This window comes from Electrophorus electricus, chromosome 13, assembly GCF_013358815.1.
Source record: "Electrophorus electricus isolate fEleEle1 chromosome 13, fEleEle1.pri, whole genome shotgun sequence".
NCBI lineage: Eukaryota > Metazoa > Chordata > Actinopteri > Gymnotiformes > Gymnotidae > Electrophorus > Electrophorus electricus.
Genome location: NC_049547.1, coordinates 13,896,366 through 13,918,738, shown reverse-complemented (window position 1 = coordinate 13,918,738; position 22,373 = coordinate 13,896,366). Strand labels below are relative to the sequence as shown.

General features: G+C 40.3%; 2 protein-coding genes across 7 annotated transcripts in view; both read left to right on the top strand.

Moving 5' to 3' along the window:
- Positions 1–9,983, top strand: part of smoc1 (SPARC related modular calcium binding 1) — a 33,008-nt gene extending 23,025 nt beyond the window's left edge. For 4 of the 6 annotated variants that reach the window (XM_027020564.2, XM_027020563.2, XM_027020562.2 and 1 more), the window contains 6 exons: positions 559–751; positions 1,823–1,905; positions 3,347–3,452; positions 3,860–4,107; positions 4,525–4,575; positions 9,195–9,983. In XM_027020564.2, coding sequence (XP_026876365.2) covers positions 559–751; positions 1,823–1,905; positions 3,347–3,452; positions 3,860–4,107; positions 4,525–4,575; positions 9,195–9,304 — 791 coding nt within the window. In that variant the 3' untranslated portion in view covers positions 9,305–9,983. The remainder of the gene's footprint in view (positions 1–558; positions 752–1,822; positions 1,906–3,346; positions 3,453–3,859; positions 4,108–4,524; positions 4,576–9,194) is intronic. The other 2 variants (XM_027020565.2, XM_027020560.2) reach the window with 1 other exon arrangement.
- A 7,393-nt stretch (positions 9,984–17,376) lies between these two features.
- LOC113583930 (solute carrier family 2, facilitated glucose transporter member 1) lies at positions 17,377–21,251 on the top strand. The gene is given in 11 exon segments (XM_027020567.2): positions 17,377–17,391; positions 17,716–17,814; positions 18,377–18,537; positions 18,681–18,921; positions 19,042–19,204; positions 19,456–19,640; positions 19,937–20,035; positions 20,257–20,358; positions 20,488–20,691; positions 20,987–21,103; positions 21,105–21,251. Coding segments are annotated over 11 exon segments (1,449 nt in total). The 3' UTR covers positions 21,168–21,251.
- Positions 21,252–22,373: the final 1,122 nt, after the last annotated feature.

Genomic DNA, 22,373 nt, shown 5'->3' with positions numbered 1-22,373 from the left:
AGACAAGGCGTAAAAACATTTAAACGAACATCTTTTAAGTGTTCATTGTGTTAATAAATTTAACTGTGTGGGTTTTGGAGAGGTTGGGTGGCTGAAATCCTGTGTGAGGCTTCAGGCCTCAGAGAAAGGTTAAAGAATTTTCCCATCACTGAGCTTCTGCCTGTTATAATTTAAATAAACACTTCCACATTCCATCAAATGTTTTGTGTCAATACAGAATTTCAGATTGCAGTTGTAATTTGATCAATATGGGCAACAAGAAACAATTTTGTACTCCAGTAAGGATGGTTATATGTTTATATGTTGCATAATAACAACTTGGTTTTAGGCCCAGTAGTATATTTCCATTTTGTAGTATCAATATGAAATACTGCATTCAACACTTTATTCCACCAACTTTTGTTCTGGTCTCTTCAAGGTATTATATTGCACTTGTGCTTTCCACACTTGCGCTTGTGCTTTCCACACAAATGCCTCTGATATTTATGTGTTTCTGTTTCTTGAGCTGTCCTCCTGCCTGAACCCTGGGTAAAATGAGCATGTCTCTCATGGTTCTAGAGAAAGTTCCCTCCTGTGACCAGGAGCGGCACATTGCCCTGGAGGAGGCTCGGGTGAACTCACAAGATGCCACCTTCATTCCGGACTGTGGGTCAATGGGCCTGTACAAGCCAGTCCAGTGCCACCAGTCCACTGGGTACTGCTGGTGTGTCGTGGTGGACACGGGGCGGCCCATACCAGGAACCTCAGCCAGGCAAGTACAGGGAAAGAACAAAGAACTTATCAAATATCCCGTTGTCTTTTTTATGTCTTATCTTCTTTATGGAAAAGCAACTAGAATCAAACTTTAGAAAATCTATTGAGAATTAAAATATTTTCTTTGGAGAGAAATCTTGTGGAGAGAAATACATGGCTGGATTCTCTTTGCCAGGCACATGAATGGAGCAGGTGATAAATGAAGTGTCTTTGAAAAGTTTGCAGTTTAAATTTGAAGCAAAAAGACTGCAGTCTACCTATGTTTTCTGCTCAGGTTGAGAGTTTTAACTGCCAGACAGATGTTTTGGATGTCTTAACTCTTGTTAAGTGTGAGACAACGTGCCTCTTTCCTGCCTCAGACACTTGTGCTTGGAACACTGAAAGTTTTTGAAATGGGAAAAAAGGCAAGCCCATTGATCAAAAAGTGAAATTAAATGCACAATCCACATCAACTTGTCCAAGAATCAGCAAGAGTGATTATTGATGGTATTCAAAAAAAATACATTCATTTACACTTTCCTTCGTTTGAAGAGGTGTTTGGAAAACAATTATTTCTGTCTGTCTGTCAGTATTAATGATTATTACATAAAGCATAGGCACACCAGGTTCTGCAAACAAGCTCTTTTTGTGCCACTTCCCTTAAATCACAGGCAAAGACATTAGTCTAAATAGCATTAGGTTTACACTTCTGCTTTAAAGTGATTTTTACGGATCACTTTCCCAGGATTGTTATAACAATAGACCCCTCTTTTCTTAAAATTAACAGGTCTGGACTCATGGCCTTGGATTTTGTAGCTCCTTAATATTGAGTTTAAAGCTCTACCAGGAATGTGGAATCTCATACGCCCCCCATCTCCCTCTCCCTACCTCTCTCTCCCTCTGTCTCCCTCCCTCTGTCTCGCTCTCCCACACCTCTTTCCTTCTCTTTCCCTCTCTCACTCTCTCTTAATATCTGATTGTCTGTTTTTCTCTGACTCTCTCTTTTCATCCTTCTCTTTTAATGTCTGTCTGTCTTTCTCTCTCTGTTTCACTCTCTCTCTTTCTCTCTCTTTCTCATTCTCCTTCTCAGGTATAAAGAGCCAGAGTGTGACAATACAGCCCACTCCCAGGTGTCCGAGATGGAGAACTCTTTCAGAGACAGAGACCTGACAGGTGAGGAAAGAGGCTATCCAGTTTCAGAATGGTCTTGGTAAACTTCAAGTTAAAAGAGACATCCCTGCTGATACTGGTTTTAGCTATAAACATCTGAGCACCACAGTAAGAGTTCTTCTAGTATCCGTTTGTGCTCAGGAACATTGTTTGATACAGTTATAAGATTATGCTTGCCATGTGTTGACACCTCACGGTGGTCTCCTTTTCAACTTGCAGGCTTTCATGAGGTTCCTAAATCCTTTACTTTGGTTGATCTACTCTCTCCCCTTCATTTAAAATTTCATTGTTAGCCCCCTTTAATTCCCCATCTGGTACGTTTACAGAGTAAAACATGGCCCCTGACTGTGCAGCAGATGTGTGCCCTGGTTTATGGCTGGTTGGGCCGCTGTCGACTGCCTGCAATAGGGGGGATTGGGCGGGTGGTGCTGGCCATGGGGGGTGGAGGAGAATTATTTTTACGTACTCTAGCCTGGATGCGCTGCCACATCACAGCCTCCATGGCCACAGCCATGAAGAGAAGCACATTTCTGGACATGTCATGAGGTTAGTTCCAGCAGCTAGTCAGTCCTTTCACCTGAGTGAAACACAGTTGAGCTAGAAATAAAAGAAGGCACAAGTAAGCACATTATTATTATTTTTTTTTTTCTGGCTGCATTCACATTTTGTGCATCCAAGGTGTATAAAACTTCATGTCTGAAACACATGGACCCAAGTCCATATACTCCAATTTAAGGGATGAAAGGCAATGAAATGGCACATCCCATCACTGGTCCCTGCTACACTGATACTAATTGGATTCACCTGGCATGCCAGAGAAGCCCACTGTCCACCCACGGACTGTGGACCACCAGAGGCCAGAGGAAAGGCAATGAAGAGACAAGAGGCTGTGCAGGAAGACACTGTGAGCTTAAAGAGAAATGCAAAGAGACCAAGACAGGGACAAAACTGTAAAACTAGTAGATTAGTTTATTACCTTCTCTTGTTTGAAGTCATGCTTTAAGAGACACAATTAGGGTGAAAGCTTTGGGGCTGTTGACCCATGCTGCTGGGGCCCTGAATCTGGAGCAATTAAATAGCGCAAACCAAGGTGTTCGTTGATGCGTCGTAAAAGTTAACTGGGTGCTCGATGACCGCTTGTGCCACCTTCAGCTCTTTTGTGTCTAAGCTCTTTCGTACCTCCTCTGTGTTCACAAATACACCTTCACCTTCTCCACAACAGTAAGTGCAGCCAAGAGAATATATTTGTGACCATTTGTGCATTTTTCTAGGTCAGGTAGTGAAAAAAAAAACAAGAATCACGCTGAGTGTTTAACTGCGACAGCTCTCAGGGCTGCTGTTCTGGACGATGGGGAGGATAGAGTGCCCGACTTATGGGTAAAGACATTTTGCAGCTTCAGTGTGCTTGTGTTCATGTGGATCCTTCTTGGTTTCAATGTGGCAGGCTGTCCAGAGGGAAAGAAAGGAGAATTCATAACCAGCTTGATGGATGCACTTACAGAAGACATGGTCGAGACTGTTAATTCGCCAACTCCCTCTGGTGGTGGGAGGTAAGAAGGGCTATTACCAGTAACATTTCTCTTTATAAACACTGTAATATGATTAATCTGATACTGTGGTCAAATCCTCAAATTATTAATGTGTGCTGTGCTTTGCTTGCACAGCTGATGAGGTATCTCTGTTTGAAATGTCCTGCAATTTCTCTGTCTCTTTCTCTCTCTCTCTCTCCTTCTTAATTTTAATATGAAAGTTGCCAGCGTTTGCCAATTTCAAAACAATGCTGTCAGATGTTTTGAAGTCTAATGGTAGAAGTGCCAAGTTATGTAATTTTCTATGATGGGCAAATGGTTTGGAAAGCCCAGTAGCCCAGGGTTAACCTCTTCATGGTTGAACATGTGGCATGGCACGCCTCGCCCCTGTGTTACCTCGCCCCTCCTCTGCCCACCCCCCTATCCAGCAGGTTTGTGGAGCCCGAGCGCAGCCACACGTTGGAAGAGCGCGTCGTGCACTGGTATTTTGCTCAGCTCGACAGCAACGGCAGCCAGGACATCAGCAGGAAGGAGATGAAGCCTTTCAAACGATATGTGAAGCGGAAAGCCAAGCCCAAGCGGTGCGCACGCAAGTTCAGTGATTACTGTGACCTGAACAAGGACAAAGCCATCTCTCTGCAGGAGCTGAAAGGATGCCTGGGAGTCAGCAGAGAAGGTGATCACTGTAGAGCAATGAGGGGGCTCAACAGGCCTGCTCAATGAATAGATAACAGTATGGATGAATAAATGGGAATCCTTCCCCATATCAAACTATACGAATCCTGAAAGCCATTGTAATATTCAGCTTGATGTTAACTGAGGTTGTAGAGAGTGTCTTTTTGAGAGCACAAGCATACTTATAACTACAGAGTGCACCTGTACAAGAGAAGGGATATTCCATGTAGAGAGAAGTGAATATTTAACCAAACATAGGAACCAGGATTAGTTTTGTGGGGATTACAGAGGTTCAACCATTCATAATCCCTTTTCTTCATTGAAACATAATTAATTTAAAAGTATGTGTGTGCATGTGCGTGTGCATGTGTAGAGTGCTTTGCCTGAGCTAATGTAGGTGTCTCTCTGCCTTCCACAGGGACTACAGCAAGCATCAGTCAGGGGACAAGGCAAGGAACAAAACCTTTGAGTAAGGCCCCCTAATCGCTTTTACTAATGTTTGCTTCAACTACAGCAGATGGCTCCAAATGTAATCCGTGTGTATGTGTGTGTGTGTGTGTGTGTGTGTGTGTGTGTGTGTGTGTGTGTGTGTGTGTGTGTGTTTGGGGGGGTATCAATTAATTACATAGGGTCATAGCAAAGATACTGCATAATTACATTATGCTCTGATATTCTTAAAAGAGAATCACAGTATAAGCTGGTAATCACAGTTTTGTGAAGCTGAACAACTTCAGCACACATTGTAAACTCAGAGTGTACTGAACAGCTATAGATCTGGAATTACAGGGGTTCTGATGATCGTCATGTCTTCTCCTGCTTTGCCTTTAGAGGGAATAACTACAGTTGGCCAAGCCAGCTTGGTTTGCCACAGAAGGATATACCTGCTCACACATCATTTTCTTCATTGTATCTTATGTGGGATCTGATCTCCCTTTGATCACCAACTGGGTCACTTCCCTCTCACACCAGGCTTTTATGGAGCACTGCAGGTTATTCTACAGTTATACCCACTCACCCTATGGGAGGGTTATCGTTTGGATGTCAAATGTCATCTGTTATATATATTTTCTTAAGACTAGACATAAACATTTCACATTTCACAATGTCCAGAACAATTTATGTAAAATGCTACTGTGTGTTCCCTTTTGCGCTGTTTTCTGAGACCATGAGCTACTCTCTTTCTTTTCTTTTCTGCTCTCGTACTCTGGGTCTCTTTCTTAGCCCAAGATCTTGTTCTGAGCAAGGTGGTTAGCGTGTGATGACAGGCTGTCAGCCTCTGCGCACACACATCTCTCTCACCGATGGGATTCCCTTGTTATGAGTCGCGTTGCGCCTGTTTACCCTGGCCTATGGTCCGTGGTGGGCCTGCTGAGATCCAGTGAGGGCTGAGCTCATGTGTTTACCCTGGCGCTGACCGCTCCAAGCTGAGAAACAGTGGCTGGGAGTGGGCATAACGTCAGGGACTGGCAGACATCGACCACCGCTGCCAGGATAAACAGTGAGCTCGTTTGGGGAACCGAAGGGGCTTCTCTTACCCCCAGCCAGTGGGTTCTCTTTCATCCCCCAGGCACCCCTTTCCTCGATTAAACTCGGGGGATTGATAAATTAGATAAAGCTTCTTGTAAGGACAGTTTTATGTCATGTCACTGGAGCACACTAAATATAAAACTGATGAATGTAGTCGGTGCTTGGGACGCACCCCTGCCAAAATATCTAAATACTCAGCCCTGCCAAAATATCTAAGACATGATGAGAGCCAATAGACATTTCCTGAACTTAATCTGGCAGCAGCTGAATTGACAGTGAATGTATCTCAAGAGAGAAACGTTTCCAAAACATACACTTTGGTTGTGATTCTGAGCACTGTAAGGAACTTGGATTAAAATATAGCCCTATAGCTCTACACGGAAAATAACACCATCCATCCAGAACTTGAAAAGGTCAATTTACACTGTTTCACACCCGAGGTGTCTAATCAGTAGATGATTTCTTATCTGAGAAGAAGGAGATAAAGGTCCTTCCTGACATTGTAATAGCAAAGTTGATATGTTTTCTTACATAGTAATGTCAGAAAGATCTGAGGCACTTTCAACTATAAAGCATGCTTTATGAATTGAATAAAGCATGCTTTATGTATTTAGGAATTGTAATTAAAAAAATACAATTAAACTGGGTCATGCAAGTGACTAAACTGAGTTTGTAGTGTGCTATTTACCAGTCTTTAAAACTAAGGGAATCTTAACAGTGTGGGAATCTTAACAGTTCGCTACCTCATCATCTTAATGTCACACTGTCCATTCTTCTGCTTTCCCTGAAAAAACACAGGGCTCTAACTGGAATAATCATTACCTCCCAGTGGAACATCTTAACTTTAATGTCCTTGTTTGGAAATTAGGAGGGCTGTTAAACAGAGGTGGTCAGTGGTTCAACACCATTTGTTTGGGTGGCTGTTTCTCTCTCTCTGAGACCCACCTGCTCTATACATTATTCTGCCCATTCTCCAAGCTCTCCTTCTGCACTGGAAGTATTGTTTGGTGCTTTCTGGCTAGAACAGAGTGTATAGATTGTCTTCTGAAAGACAACTGTACCCTTGATTACAGCTCTTACACTTTTAGATGCTCTAAAATGATCAAAAAGAGGAGGGCCAACAATCTAAAGACAAACACTATCATTATTTAGTAATAACTTAATACTTATAACTTAAGAACAAGGATAATGTAGATGTGTCTGTTTGGTCATTTGTTTTGAACCTAAAATGTTTCTTGCTACTCATTCTGTCCTGTCCTGTCAACTTTTCCCTTGGCTTCTAGAGGGAAGTTAGTGTGTGTGTGTGTGTGTGTGTGTGTGTGTGTGTGTGTGTGTGTGTGTGTGTGTGTGTGTGTGTGTGTGTGTGTGTGTGGAGTGTGTAAGAGAGGCAGAGAAAGTCTGGATTTTGGTCATTAGCCTTATGAAATAGCAGCTTTATACACAAGCTAGAGACACTGACGTACTTGCTTAGAAACAACCTTACAGACATCTGACATCATGTTGATGTATTTTGTGGAGTACATTAGAAGAGTAGAAGAGACACACCTATTGAAAGGTCTTACCTGTAATATTTTTAGCAATTTGGGGGGGGGGGGGGGGGGGGGGGGTTACATCATTTTTGAATGTCCACAGTTATTTGAGTTATATAAGAATGTATGAACTATTTATATTTTATATGTACTGTAGGTTCAAAACAATTTAGTAGCATATTCATATTCTACAGTTCTGCATAATATAACTGAGGTCTACCGACATTTTTTTTTTTTGCCCTAATGGCATCCCTGGTCATTTACAGGTACTGGATGAGTATGAAGAATATTGATATTGGAGTAAAATGAGGATTATGAGGCTCTGGTCTCTAAGTATCAGTGCTGTTTCTTCACTATAGCACTGTGTGGCCTCTCCTGGCCTGGAGCTCTGTCTCTGTTCCCGGCCTCCTGACCCGTTCTTTGCTCTAATCAGAGATCAGTAGTTCAGCGGGGCTGCTCCACAACACACTGGATCTGGTTTCCCTCGCTTTATCAGATGAGGGGTCATGGTGTCTGCAGAGACGCTTGTGTCCTTAATTGGTGCAGCTATTTTACTGCTCTCTCCTGGCTTGAATGCGGAGAGGCTAAAGTGGGCTGCTTTGCTGGAGCCTCTTAATTGCCAAAGGGGACAGTGCTATAGGGGAGACAGGGGGCACAGACACTCACACCAGGATCTCAGTGGCTCCTCTGGGCTGCTGAACAAACAAGACAAACTCTCAAATTCACTCCAAAAGCACCTTTAATGTCCCTTCTCTAAAGAACAGACATAAACATCGCGTTATCTCATAGCTGCTGTAATATATAGTTGCGTTTGATAGGGCACTCTGTTGTGATATGTCTGCAAGCATCTACATCTCTGTTAAAGTAGTGTGAGCAGTATGTTCTTTTTTTGTTGTTGTTTTTTGGGGGGCAGGGGGTGGGGGGGTGGGGGGTGGTGGTAATAAAACACAAACATACCAGGACTTGGCTGTGGAGCACACCTGCAGTACCCTACCCCCCAAAAAACCTGCTGGTAACCTTCCATTCTTCTACACAAAGACACCACACAGGCAAACATGTGATGGGCTCCCTAGGGTAAGGCTCCTAGCTGGCCCTTCCCCCGTGGGCTGTGGTGAGGGAGAATGCTCTTCTACAACTCTCCCACCCCCTTGTTTAGAAGCCATCTGCAAGCAATCTGGGCTTCCTACCTATCTTCTCAACCTCTCAACTCTGCAGTGATTAATGGGTCCAAAAGGGAGTCCCCTGCCCCATCTTGCCGCCTCTGATGGGGCCTTCTGCAAGTGTCGTGTCATATACTTTACAGTATCTCATAGTTCAGTGGATATGAATGTAATAACTGTACATCTTTGCATTCATGGGGTCTATGATGATTTCGAAATGTTTTGACTAAAGCTGTGATAGTGTGCAGAGCAGAGGCAGGGAGGGCACTGGAGACTGGAGAAAGATAGTGAGAACAAAAGGAGGGATGAGCAACAAGAAGGTAAGTGGCAGAGAAAGAATTACGCTTTGACCACAGAAACGATCTGTTTCCCACATGGACTTCCAGGAGCAAGCAAAATACACTCTTGCCTGTATCCCTCTCATTCTATAGGCTGTCCTCTCTCTCTCTCTCTCTCCCACACACACACACACACACACACATCATGCGTCAAGGCAACTCTAGGCATTTGGAGCATTCCACTACAATGGAGTGCATTTTGGGAGTTGCCATCAGTGGAGTGCGCGCATCTGGCATGGTTCTGCTTGCACACGAGGCCCCCTGCTCCTACAGCCACTTCTCATGCTGTCAGTGTTCAGGTCAGCGGCGGGCTGCCTGACCCATCAGTCTCTCTCTCCTCACCCTCTGTAATATGCTCCCAGGTGCAACTGGGGTACGTGTGTGCGTGTCTGCGTGGGGGTGGGGATTCTTGCATGAGAACAAAGCAGGCTCAGGAATGCCGGTGTCACGTCACGCAACGTGTGTGTCAGTGCGTCTTTTGGACGGCTAGTGAAACGAACATGCTCTTCACCCTTGTTCCGTGTTTGTTCCCAGTAGGGTCGTCTGGTGTAAAGATAGAAGATTTCAGAAGATCAGCCAGGAGCAGAGGGCACAATGAAAAAAGCATCTGCCCATCATGGAATGAGAGAGTTTTGGAGCATTAAAACATGAATGAGGTTCCTAAAGAAAAAGATGGCAAAAATTATGGAGCCAAATTGTTTGCACTTTCTCCTGCCTTGGTAGACATGTTCTCTGTCTCTAGTTGTGTGTAAACATTTTATGATGTTGGACAGAATACTTATACAAAAACTTTGTATAAGAATATGGCACTCGTACAAGTCACTCACTACCTGCCTGAATCCACAGAGCGACTTATGATGTGTTCTAAAGAGAAATAAACTCGCATAAAGACTTAGGCAGTATTACAGTACAGCAGTACATAACAGGCAAGTCTTTATTAGGAAGTAACATTTCATATTAACATTAGAGTGCAGGAGTTTGTTGGTGACAGATTTTCATTTAAAGTTCCACATGGCCAATTTCTTACATGGTCACTTTTTTTGGTTTGTTTTTTCATTACCTTTAAAAATAAATAAATAAATCCGCATTTTTTTTTTTAGCAATTGCAAGTGGAACATTTGTGGTAAGCATAAACTGAACAGAATGATTTTTCAGAACACATTCAATAATAGTTTCCACTCATGTCTACTTAATTCTAACTATTAGATCAAAGCGCTTTCAATAATTGCCAGTTTAAACACTTATATCACATTTTTTTGTTAGTTTCCTTGGGGCAAAAAATGTTCTGGTATGCTTTATTAAACAGTTTGCCTGTGCCGTTAATTATATCAGACATTATATTTCTTGAGTTATTGCAACATATCAGATACGCCGTGGTTTAATGAACTGTTGCTCTGTTTTACTTTTGTTAGGCTTCCGCACAGCAAGGCTCTGGACTCCCTAACAACTAGGTCTTATATTACATTAGGACAAATACACTGATTTTAGAACCATGGTGATATACTTTATTACTTTTGTTAGCAAAAAAAGCCTTAATAGGTCCAGTAATGTGCATAAACAGTATGACTATAATGGTAATGACCATGCAGTAAAGTAGTCATAGTGCTTCACTGCTTTGCTTTGACTGGGTAGTGCTTTGGGACTGTAGTACAACTCAAAAGAGATGCCTGATGTGGAGATAAGTCAGCTGGAGCCCATGCAGAGGTGCAGACTCACATGATCTTTTCTTCCTTAGACATCTCTTCAGTCCTGCCAGATAGAGGACATTACAACCCTGTCCTCCTCTGTGTAGTGGCTGATTGGAGGATTATTATTAAAGCTCCAGGAATCCTACACATGTGTTATCTTCTAATTAGGTTAAACTTGCTCTCATGGACACACAATATACATATTTAAAATAGAAATTAATGCTGTTCCAAAGTCAAGTAAAAGCCAATATATTTTAAAAGGAATTTCTCCCCTGCTAATATAAAAATGTCTGGTCTTATGTTGTGTAAAGTTTAAATAAGCTTTACCAATATAAGATATACTGACATTTACTGCAGAAACAATCCAGGGTAGACAGTGATAAGGTGCTAATCTCGCAGTGAAGTTGATGCAATCTTTTTTCATCCACAGAGCTAGCCATTTATGTCTGTGCCTAGAGTTTAATTTTCATTATGATAGAAAAACATAAGACAGAAAACATAAAACATACCATTCTGCCAGCACCTGGTAATTTCAGAATTATCTGCAAAAGCCTAATTAGTAGGTTCATTCAGACATAGTATGATTCTGATTCTCCCTGATTGTGTTATATCCAGCTATGCTTTAAGCAGTGTAGCAGGCTATGAGCCTGGGACAGTGAGCTGTCGGTCAGGTATGCTTATAGGAATATTAGATACACACCCAGCTTGTTCTTAGCTAGGACTGTTCCTATCTAGAAACTGTTCTAGTTACGACTGTCTTTAGCTAGGACCGTTCTTAGCTAGGACTGAACTGCTAAAACAATTTGAGTGGTGTCTGAGCAGCGTTTTATCATTTCTGTTATATTTTTTTAGTTAAAAATACTGAATGAATTATATAAGATTATGCTATAGTATCATCAATATTTTGAATATTTTCAAAATATTCAAATATTATTTGATAATACTTTGATAATAATATGATCTGTTCCCTGGGTCTTTAATTGTAAATTAATCTAGGCAATTGGTCCATATTTCTTAAAACCTCTGAATTTCGGTGTTATTATTCTTGAAGATTCTTGGATGTCAGCCCATTTTCACAACTGAAAATGCAAAAGATATGGAATTAGTTAAACAGGTGTCAGATGACACTAATACAATCTTTATGAAATATGAACTTTGACTTGGAAGTTGAGAGATATGGTATGTTGTTGTGTGACTGCGGTTGCTGTCAACAATAATCATAATAGTAGTAGTAATTCCACAGAATAATCTCTTCATCACACAAACAGAAAAATTGTCAAAAACAAACAAAAACAAAGAAATAAACAAAAATATTAAAAAAATCAATTTGTACCCCAACAGTGATGTGGTCATCCTTCTAATTTAAGAAAGATGAGGCTTGTTGTTTCTTTTTTGTGCGTGTGTATGTGTTGTTGGTTTCCATGTGTGTATCTGTTTGTTTATGGACATATCCTTGGTAGGCCATTGCTTTGGCTCATGGAAGAAAAGAAATGAAATAGTCAAGTTGTAAATATGTATAATATGTGCTCTTGGTCTTCTTTTTCAGCATAAATCTTGCAACAATCTTTGGCAAACACAGCATCAACATCATTTAGAGCTTTTTCTTTTTTGAAAAAAATGTGTAAAAAAAGTAAAATATTTTTTCTCATCATAAATTTGTTTGAAAGTCATAAACAAATAACATTTAATGACTGTCAGTCAAAATACACATTTTAATGTACTTTCTTGTTTGTCTGTTTATTTTAAATTGTTGCTTTACATATTTATTAGTCATCTTTGATAAATGTGCTTTTCAAAAATTTAAAAGCTAAAATTCTAGTTAATCAAGAAAATGTGAAAAAAATAAATCAAAGGACTTTCACTTTTATTTGTCTGACTGTCAGTGTCACAATAAGCTATTTCATTATATAATTATTTCATCAGCATGTATGTGGTTGACTGATTTTTGTTTTGTTTGGTTTGTTTTTTTTTAAATTAATGCAAAATGATGAGGTTTTGAAAGGAGCATGTTACTTTATGTAGGTTTAGGGAAAAGGGCCTCTCATTTCTGGTCACAGCTGCCCTCCATTTGCCCCAACCCCCACCTTGAGGGGCAGCTAGCTCATTGTGCCCTCTACCCCCCACCCCCACCCCCACCCCCCAAGTGCTTCCAGACTGCAGCTGGGCAGCCATGCTGCTCCAAGTGTTTCACATTGTTTGACTGAGAGAGAATGGCTGCAATCACATCCAATCAAATCATTAGGGTGAAGACACACAGATTCCTGTCCAAGCTACAGGGTCAGGATGCATCAGTCACAGTGATACCTGCAACTAATTCATCTCAAACCTCCTTTTCAACAAAACCTTTGTGCCTTCAATGAAGAAACAGGGTCACTTTCATTCAGTGTTGTATTGTAATAGAATTGACACATTAGGGCATGCCGGCATAGAACGCCACAGTTCATAATATACACAGTTAACATATTTGAGCAGTGTACAACACATGTTCGTCACAAATTGAATTTTCAATTGGGGCTCCAAAATTAAATTAAATTGGCAATATTTATTCCATTAATATGATATTTTCTTATGCCACAATATTTAAATTATTTAAATTATTTGTATATTTCATATTACATCAGATTCCTTGTGAAATTAAATTCTATAATATTATGACCTACTGGCTGTATTTTTGCAGTCCAGGCCTAAGCTGAAGGTATGTTTGGGAAACTAGCATCAGTTTTAATGGAATGGAAGACCGGGCTTAACCAATGGCTAGAAATCCAGTGTGAAAAAGTCCTACACATGTAAAAAGTCAAAGCTTGAAGAAAGCAGTAAAGTGTCAAGAGAGGGCAGACAGAAGCTGAAACCGAGGAGGGCCTTATTGAGTGACGTTGGCTCGTCTCTGAAGACAGAGATGCTGATGGTGTCAAAGAGAGTCTCGAGGGTGGTGCTGATGGGGCTGAGAGGTGATGGGTGGCTGGGTGGGTGGATGAAAAAGGATCTTACTGGCAGCTGCAGTACATCTGTCTTACACTGACACATGTGGCATTTGACTTCCAGTGTGAAGTTCAAAAGAGTTTTATAATGGCGCAGCTGCTTAGGGGTGTGTGTGTGTGTGTGTGTGTGTGTGTGTAGGACAGACAAAGGAAGAGAGAGAAAGAGTGTATGAATAGATAGGTGAAACTTTTGGGTTTTTTTCCAGCACATGCACTGTTGGTCAAAAAGTCACATATAATCACATCAAATATGGCCATAAAGAACAAAAGTATGTCAACTGTTGCTCGATTTCTGAAATATTTGTAAACTAAACATAAATCATGCAATCCTATAAAGGCGAGCAGGTAAGTTAGCAGGTGGCTATAGTGTCATGTGTAATGCTGCTGCTTCTCCTGGGGGACTGGGGTTCAGTCCTTGTCTGAGCAAATACTCCATGCTATAGCAATATGGCCAGGAGCAAAACTCTTAATACTCTGCTCTCCTACCTCTATAGAATAATCTAAAAATTGTAAGTTGCCTGATAAGCGTGTTTGCCAAATGTGTAAAATGTAGAGGATTTTGTACTCTTACCAGTGCAGCCCCTAGAAACATGCAAAACAAAGATGTTACGCACACAGCTTTCCCAACATGCATCAAACAGCCCTCACTGATATTTTAAAGGCCATTACAGCTTATTAAAGTAGGTTAGCTGGAAGATCACATAGTTAATAGTTACAATAAATGGGGGTATGTGTGCGTGTGTGTGTGTGTGTGTGTGTGTGTGTGTGTTTAAATATGGGAGGTGAGCAGTGTTAAGTATTTCTGTCTGATGCGCTGCTCTGCTCTCAGCAGCAGCACCTGCTCACTGTGTTGTGGATCCCCAGACCCAGAGGTCACCTCTCAGGCGGCTAATGTCCATTGTCAAAGGTCAAGTCTCAGAAAGGATTGACTGATTGAGAATACAGCTGGCCTAACTGGGGCAGGTGTCTGTCTTTTTTCTACTCCTTGTTCTTCGAACCTTTTTTTTTTTTTTGCGGGGTAGGAAGGGGGCGTCTTTATGAGGCATTCTCAGTTTGGAACTAACAGTGGAATCTTGTATAGCTTATGACGTTACTAAACACAAGCGTATGTACATTCTTTCCAAAAAGTCATTAACAAAGGAGAGATACATCAGAAAAAAAATGCAAGTAAGTTTGAGAACGTATGCACCTTTAGAGCTGGTATTGAACCATCTGTTTTCTATTACATTTTGGATGGGTACTAATTATGTTTTGACTGACTTTGAAATCCAGTCTCTGTCCAGTGATGCCATATATAAAAGCCTGGAAAATTTCTTATAGCCAGTTAAAGGGGTCAAAGTTATGACCGCACATTTTTATCCATGTACTATACTCTTTTCATGCTGCATCTGTCTCATTACAAATGCACACTGATGCAAAAACAAATTAGTGTTTTCTTCTTCTTAGATTTTCAAGGGCCGATATATTTTATTCATGCTAATACAATGTAGTAATTGTTGATATACTCTTGGCGTATTTGGTTCTAGAAAGGTAACGTTTGCCATTATTTTTTAATTGTGCTTTCCATTGGGGCTATTTCAACTAAAAGATTCCAGGGTCATTATATGTCAGAGTGAGCCCCCTGCTGGTACCATAAAGAAAAAAATATTATTCTTGTTTTTGTGATGATCGTCTAAACATTGATGTATTATTTTAAGGTATTACCATCCATAGTCACATTGTTAGAAGTTCTTACCTTTTTGCTCAATGATAGAAATTGCAGAGACAATGAATGCTATTCAAAACCACATTTTAGCAAAAAAGAACACACATACTTGAACACACTATATGTGATGAATCACTTTTATCTGAAGTTGGTTGTGGGGGAAGAGGGTATTGTGGGAGGCATTACCTGGAAGTAACAGGGCACACAGGGGGCACCACAGTTTTATAGTATTTAACTCAACTTTCCCTGTGATGTGTTCTCTGTTAAATCACATGGTCTTTGCATAGGAATGTCTCCTCACCCAGGTTTATTACCTACACATTTTTTTCCCCATTTTATATTACTGAATTGTCTTTGCATGAGAACCTTTATTATTTCTCAATCTTTAGTTAAAATGTACACATTCCTGACATTTGCTAGCTATTACTGTCTCAAGGACACAATGAGAACACAAGAAATTACCTATAGAGAGTCACTGACCCCACATTGTGGTTATCCCTTTGTATATTTAGCCCTTTTATTATGCCATTAACTTGTCATCAACAATGTGTTTTCCTGTTTTTTGTTTCTTATTTTTTCCCCACAATAAGTCAGGATGCTCATACTTCTTTTGCTTCTCCTTTTTTTACATGTTGTCTCCATTAGAATCTGGATTAGATTAGCTAGTCCTCTAAAGTTTGAGCAAGACCATCCCCAAAGCATGCCCATCTGTCTACACTCTGTGGCACACAACCACAGACTTTTTTTTTTTTTGAATTATTGGCTGACAGAACCACAAAGTGGTTAAAAAAGCAAGCTTTGTTAAGTCTCCATTATCACGAAAGTAGAATGGTGTTTCATTTGTTCATTTAACCCGCAGAAAAGCATGAGTTGATTTTTGGCCTTCTGATTGGATGACACTTCATTTTAGGTGGTGTAAAAACAAAAGCAAAGAACATTTATGGTATATATTCATATGAATAAATAAGAAAATAGGTGCAACGTTCACGAGGCATCTCTCTTTCTTGTGCTCTTTGATACACACTCACACACACAGATGCTTCTTCACCAAAGTAATGTTCTTTTCTTATCACTCAATGTAGCCAATGAAATCCCAGTTACTGTGGATTCTGACAAGTACATGTGAAAAGCACCAGATAGTAACCTCCTCACATTCAAACACACACACATACATATATATATATATATATATATATATATATATATATATATATATATATATATATATATATATATATATATATATATATATATATATATATATATATACTCATAACACACATATACCCAACCAGGGCAAATATGAGCTTAATCCATTAATGCATTAACTAACTAAAACATAACTGAATAGTTTGTGGGACTGACAAATAACTCTACAAAACATTAAATTTTTTATATATTTTAATCATCACTTTTCAATAAACACTGTTAACAAAAAGAAATTGAACTATGTGGACTTAATATAATTTCTTAGTAATAAAACTAGCCCTTTCATAAAATTCCTGGAAGCCTTTAAGATTAAAAAACAAAAATAACAAAGTAATGATGTATGTTTTGGCATCGAAAAGAAAAAGAGAAAAAGAGCTTTGTGTGAGCCTGGGATAACCCAAGCCTCTGAGCCTACAAAGGGCCCATCGCTGCCATTCTTTCAGGCCCTGCTCAAATTCACCACAGTGGTGAGACTTCATCACGCATCATGTGGGTTTGCGGGGAAGCAGCCGCGTGGCTCGGCTAAGTACAAGCGTGGCAGCAATGGTTTTCTTGAAAGTCAGTAGGCAGGGGGCAGTGGGCCTAGGGGGCAGTGGGCCTAGAGGGTGGTGGAGTGGAAATGAGGGATCTGGAACCCCTGCTGCTTGTGAACTGTGATGTACTACTTCATGTACGAAGTCTAGACACATAAGAGGTGCCAAGAAAGAGTGAGGACCTTTGGAAAAGCCAACCGTGTACACATCTGGTGACTTCCTGTCAATTCTCACTCCTATACAGGTAAGGGACCAAGTGTTTTGCTGTGCTTTAATTAAGAATTTGATGTTTAGTCCCTTATAAGTATCTTAATTATTTAGGACCTTACTGTCATTATTATGTCCTAAAAGGTCATTAAAGTGCATAAGCACTTTTCACACTTAAAGATGTTGTCTATGTGTATTAATGTCTTCTTGTCTCTATTGATTCATGATACATATTCGAGAGCTAGCCTATGCTTTCATATGCTTTCATTAATGTGCCTTAACACTTTAAGAACCTGAGGTGCTATAGCTGGAAATACAAGATCTTAAGTAAATACATTTTAAAAAGACAACCTGTTTTCTGTGATACTCAGGGAGTGAGAGTCATATGACAGGCTGATGGCATTCCAACAGGTTTGTTTTTTGTTCTTTTATAATTATTACTTACATTTTTGTACTTATGAAAAAATATTTTTTGTGAATAATAATGGTGAATAATTGAGATTAATAATGTTGGCAATGGTAGTGAATAAGTAAAGTGAATAAAAACATTTGGATATAATTTATTCAGTCAAGCGCTCTGTTTAAAATTTGGAAATATGATGAACTAAGTGTGCTGAGAAAAATGTCTTGAGGGAAAATGAGAAAAAATGTTTGCTTCTTGAGAGAGCAAACATTCATGTTAGCCAGCTCATGTTTGTACTTAGCCAATTGAACTGAGTGTGTATCCATGGCCAGAGCCAGTTTACAGTGACACTGGTAACCTCCGTGGTGGCAGCCGTACTTGGTTCCCTGCAGATTGGATATCACACTGGGAATATCAACTCTCCAGCCAGAGTGAGTAGATTATGAGCAAAAGACCCATGATAGCATGTCATATTTCCTAGCATCATTACCTCACTTTCCTTGAGAAAAAAAACTGGGTAAACATTGCAGACCTATGAAATCTTTCTATTCCGCTGGCTGTGGTTTTTGGAAGGTTTAGTGTTTACAGACAAGTAGCTATGATGTCTGGACTGTGTTGATTTACCAGCCTTGTGCGTGGACACCAGCTCTCTTCATTGGGGAGAGTGGGGGGTGGGGGTTCTAAATTCACAGAATGGCTTTTCATCTATTAGTCATGTCTTTCAAGCTAGTGAAATGCAGCCTCACACAATGCGTGCTTAGACTTACTGGGTAAGGCAGGCAAATGGCATCTGACATCGCAAATACATTATGCTCCCAGAAACCATTCCTAGTGGAGTACTCTTAAAATATGACAATTTAACATCTTGTAAAACAATACACATCTCTCAGCCACAATGCAATTACAGTAGAACCAAAAATTAAAATTTTTAGTGAAAGCAGTGCCAAATATGTCCTTGTCTTAGCCAGTCTCTGCTATTCTTCCTTTACTCAGGTCATTGAAGAATTCTTCAATGTGACATGGAAATCAAGAAACAACCAATCCATGCCGGAGCACAGTCTTACCTTTATGTGGTCTCTTTCAGTCAGCATCAAGGACTTCGGAGCCCTTCTTGGGGCACTAGGAGTCAAAGGCCTTGCTGATTTCTTTGGGAGGTGGCAAATTGACAAAGTTCCATTGATTTTTGAAACATTGATTACTCATAGGCTATTGTTGGGTCCTCAATTAATGAAATTAATTAATTGTTAATTAACTAATAATAATTAATTAATTTGTGTCCCCTTTTTCTCTCATGCAGGAGGAACGCCATTCTCATAGTGAACTCCCTGTCTATTGTAGGCGCATGTCTGATGTTCCTCAGCAAGGCGTCTGAGTCCTTTGAAGTTCTCATAGTGGGCCGACTGATTTTCGGAGTGTTTTGCGGCCTAGTGATGAGTCTGAACCCACTTTACATCCAGGGGGTCTCCCCGATTAACCTCCGTGGTGCCTTTGCAACTCTCAACCAGGTTTCCTTCGCAACAGGCATTCTCCTGGGCATGGTGAGACAACCTACTCACTTTTCATCTCTCAAGCTGCCCTCAAATGCTAAATAATTATGTGTGGCCTAGTTCTCATCAGTGCAAGCTTAACCTCTCAGCTGTTTGTGGTGTATGTTTCAGGTGGTGGGACTGGAAACAGTGCTTGGCACAGAGAAGCACTGGGCACTTATGTTCTCTCTGTCCCTCATCCCAGCTCTCCTCCAGTACATGATCCTGCCCCTCTGCCCCGAGAGCCCACGCTACCTCCTCATCAATCATGGCAATGAGGAAGAGGCAGAGGCTGGTGAGTCTCAGAGGGTGTAGAAAGTCCCTGCTCTGCTATAGAGGAGGGTTTCACATCCGGGGTTTCCTTGGACAGTCAACATTGGAGCTCTCAACACACTGGAACAATGCAATTAAAAACCATAATACCTGGGTTATAGCAAAGATCCTGACTCAGAATACTTGAGGATAGGGCTGAGACACATTGCACTAGCAAATTGACAGTATCTTACCTGAAAACATGCATCTGACATCTGATCTTCAAATTTGCAGCCTTGAGAAGGTTGAGAGGAAACCATGACCAGGTGATGCAAGAAATGGAGGAGATGAGAGAGGAAGCCTCCCATAGCGACCCAGGAGTAACTATCAGGGAATTCTTTATAAGGCGTCGCTACCGACATCCCATAATACTTGTACTGATTATAAACCTGGGCAGCCAGTTATCTGGATTTAATGCGGTTAGTTTTCTAAATTGAACTGAATACTCACATTGATGTTCATATTTATGTTAGATAATGAGATGCACTTGATAAAAATAAATTTTTTTTTAAATTGTCACAGGAATATATTTCATTGTGCAGTAATAAAACCAATAACATACACCTGGGTGTTTTTAAATAAATCCCATCTGAAGAAAAATAATAATGCACACTTGTCATGCTAATGACTCTCCTTTACTTTCTTGGATAAAATCTTTGGTTCATATTTCAGAATTCTCCCCAGGATTTTCTCATGTCTCTGACTTCTCCTACAGATCATAAACTATTCAACTAAAATGTTTGTCAAATTTGAGGAAGCAAGATATCTGACACTGGGAGTGGGAGCCATTAATGTGGCATTCACCATAGTAGCGGTAAGTGTTAATAACACTATATACAGTGTATTGTGTAATGCAAGAACACAAACACAAAACTTTACAGCTATTGGCTAAAATATTTCCAAACCATATTGTTTTCATTTATCTGTATTAACAACAATATTTTATCTGACACTGTTGCCTTTAACAACAAATGGCTAAAATGAATAATTTTGTGGTACTGAATGATTTTACTTTTTTCTTTCTGTTCTTCAAAGTTCTTCCTGGTAGAAAGGGCAGGGCGCAGGAAATTGCTCCTCACTGGCTTCCTGTCTGTAGCCCTTTGCAATTTACTTATGACCATCACAGATACCATGCTGGTGAGATTAACTCTGATTTGGAAAATAATCGTAAAAAATATCATAAGGTTACACACTACTCAATAATATATATTTTTTTCACTTTGATTTTCCCTAATCTCCTTCCTGTTTGTTGTATGTCTTGCTCAGCATGTAGCCCCAGACATTCGCAGTATTCAGGTACTGGTGGTCTTTTTCCTGATCTCAGCATATGAGGTGGGACCAGGGCCCATCTCCTGGTTCATTGCTGCTGAGCTTTTTGACCAGTCTGCCCGTCCCATTGCCATGGCCTTCACCAGCATGCTTAACTGGGGAGGAAAGTTCTTGCTAGCCCTCTTTTTCCCACCCCTATTGGTATGTTCATCTTTTTGAACCGAGGAAGAACTGAGAATTACCCCACTGTAGAATGAATGATAAAATCCAAGTCTTTGATGGAAATGACCTCATATGGTATATGTTAGTATCGTATAGTAAAATTGCATACAGACATTATCCAGGATCTACTTCTATTATCACCATTGCTGCACAAATGTCAGTAAATAACACAATTTGATTCTAAACAGTGTTGGACTATTTTGCTTTATATATCTAAATTTAGTTGTTTGACTGTGGTAACAGTAGGCATTCTGAATGTGCTTGGCTCTTGCAGAAACTGTGTGGTGCCTACGTCTATCTTATGTTCATGGCGATGGGCCCTGTTCGCATTCATGTCCACATGTTGCATCTACCAGAAACCAAGGGGCGGACCTTTGATGACATTGCTGCAGGAGTTTCGTGGGGCTGAGTTGCATTCCCCTGCATACAAGATGGGTTTCAATACTTTCACCTGAGGACAACAGTTACTACATGTTAAGTCCAGCCCACAGGCTCTTCTGCCTCAATGCTTGTACATGATTTAGTTATAATGTAAAAGTAGTAACTCTATACATTTATGTCACTTTTCATTGAGTAAAAGCTGCAGCTCAAAGCCTTTATTAATTGTACAAATAAAACAAAGAGCAAAGATGTGGTAAAACAAAGACAGAAAATGAAGTAATTTAGTACTTTGAGACCTTCAACAGGTATCACCAGAGTGAAACATGTAATCTAACATGGATCCCAAAACCAAAGACTTATTAGCCAAATAAGTTGGTTATACTTTGGTTATATAACCAAAGACTTCACCCCCCCAAAAAATGCTTTATTGTGTAGTCCTTGGCTTACATCCTCAAAAGCAATTATCTGAGATAATATGTGTCTCTAAAGTTTGACCTTTTTCTTGCCTGCACTTTGTAGTGTGTGGATGAGATAATAACCCACACCACCTTACAGGAACAGAAGGGGAGCCTGTGAGAATTCCTTCTTTACTAATATAAATTCTCTACAGGAGCAGAAGGCAGGGGAACCAACATTTAAGTTTGGCACTGATAAATAGAATACATGATGCTTGTAAACTTTGTTTCTTTGTGATTGTTAAAAGGTGCCCCACAGTGGTAATCATTTATAATATGCTTGTGAATGTTAAAGTAAATATGACATGCCAGCATACAATAAGATGATAGTCACTGGAGCCATCTGGTATGTCCAAGCCATTGTAGTGACACCTCAGGTGTAGATCACAAACATATATGCACCACTCTACACCAGGAATGAGGCAGTGGTGCAGTTGGGTTACTGGGTACATGACTGTGTTATGATATAGAATGCGGGGGATCTGAGCACTCCAGCAACCCCAGAACTAAGGCCCCAGGCCTTGGAGTGGCAAAAAGAATTGGTCAGGCGGGGCAAAGAAAGTCAAGTGAGTAGGGGATTACAAGAAGAAAGGGAGTTTCTTATAGGATTTAAAGTTATAAAAAAAGACAAAACAAACAAAATAAAGCTGTAGAATGAAAAAATTCAGCACTTGAAAGAAGCCGCAGCAATTTAATGGAAGATGGTGGTTTAGACTGATGAGTCACGTTTTCTTTTACATCTTGAGGATGGCTGGGCGCATGTGTGAGAAGGTCCCACTTCTCAATTTATAGGATTTGCTGCTAATGTCTTGGTGCCAGATGCCA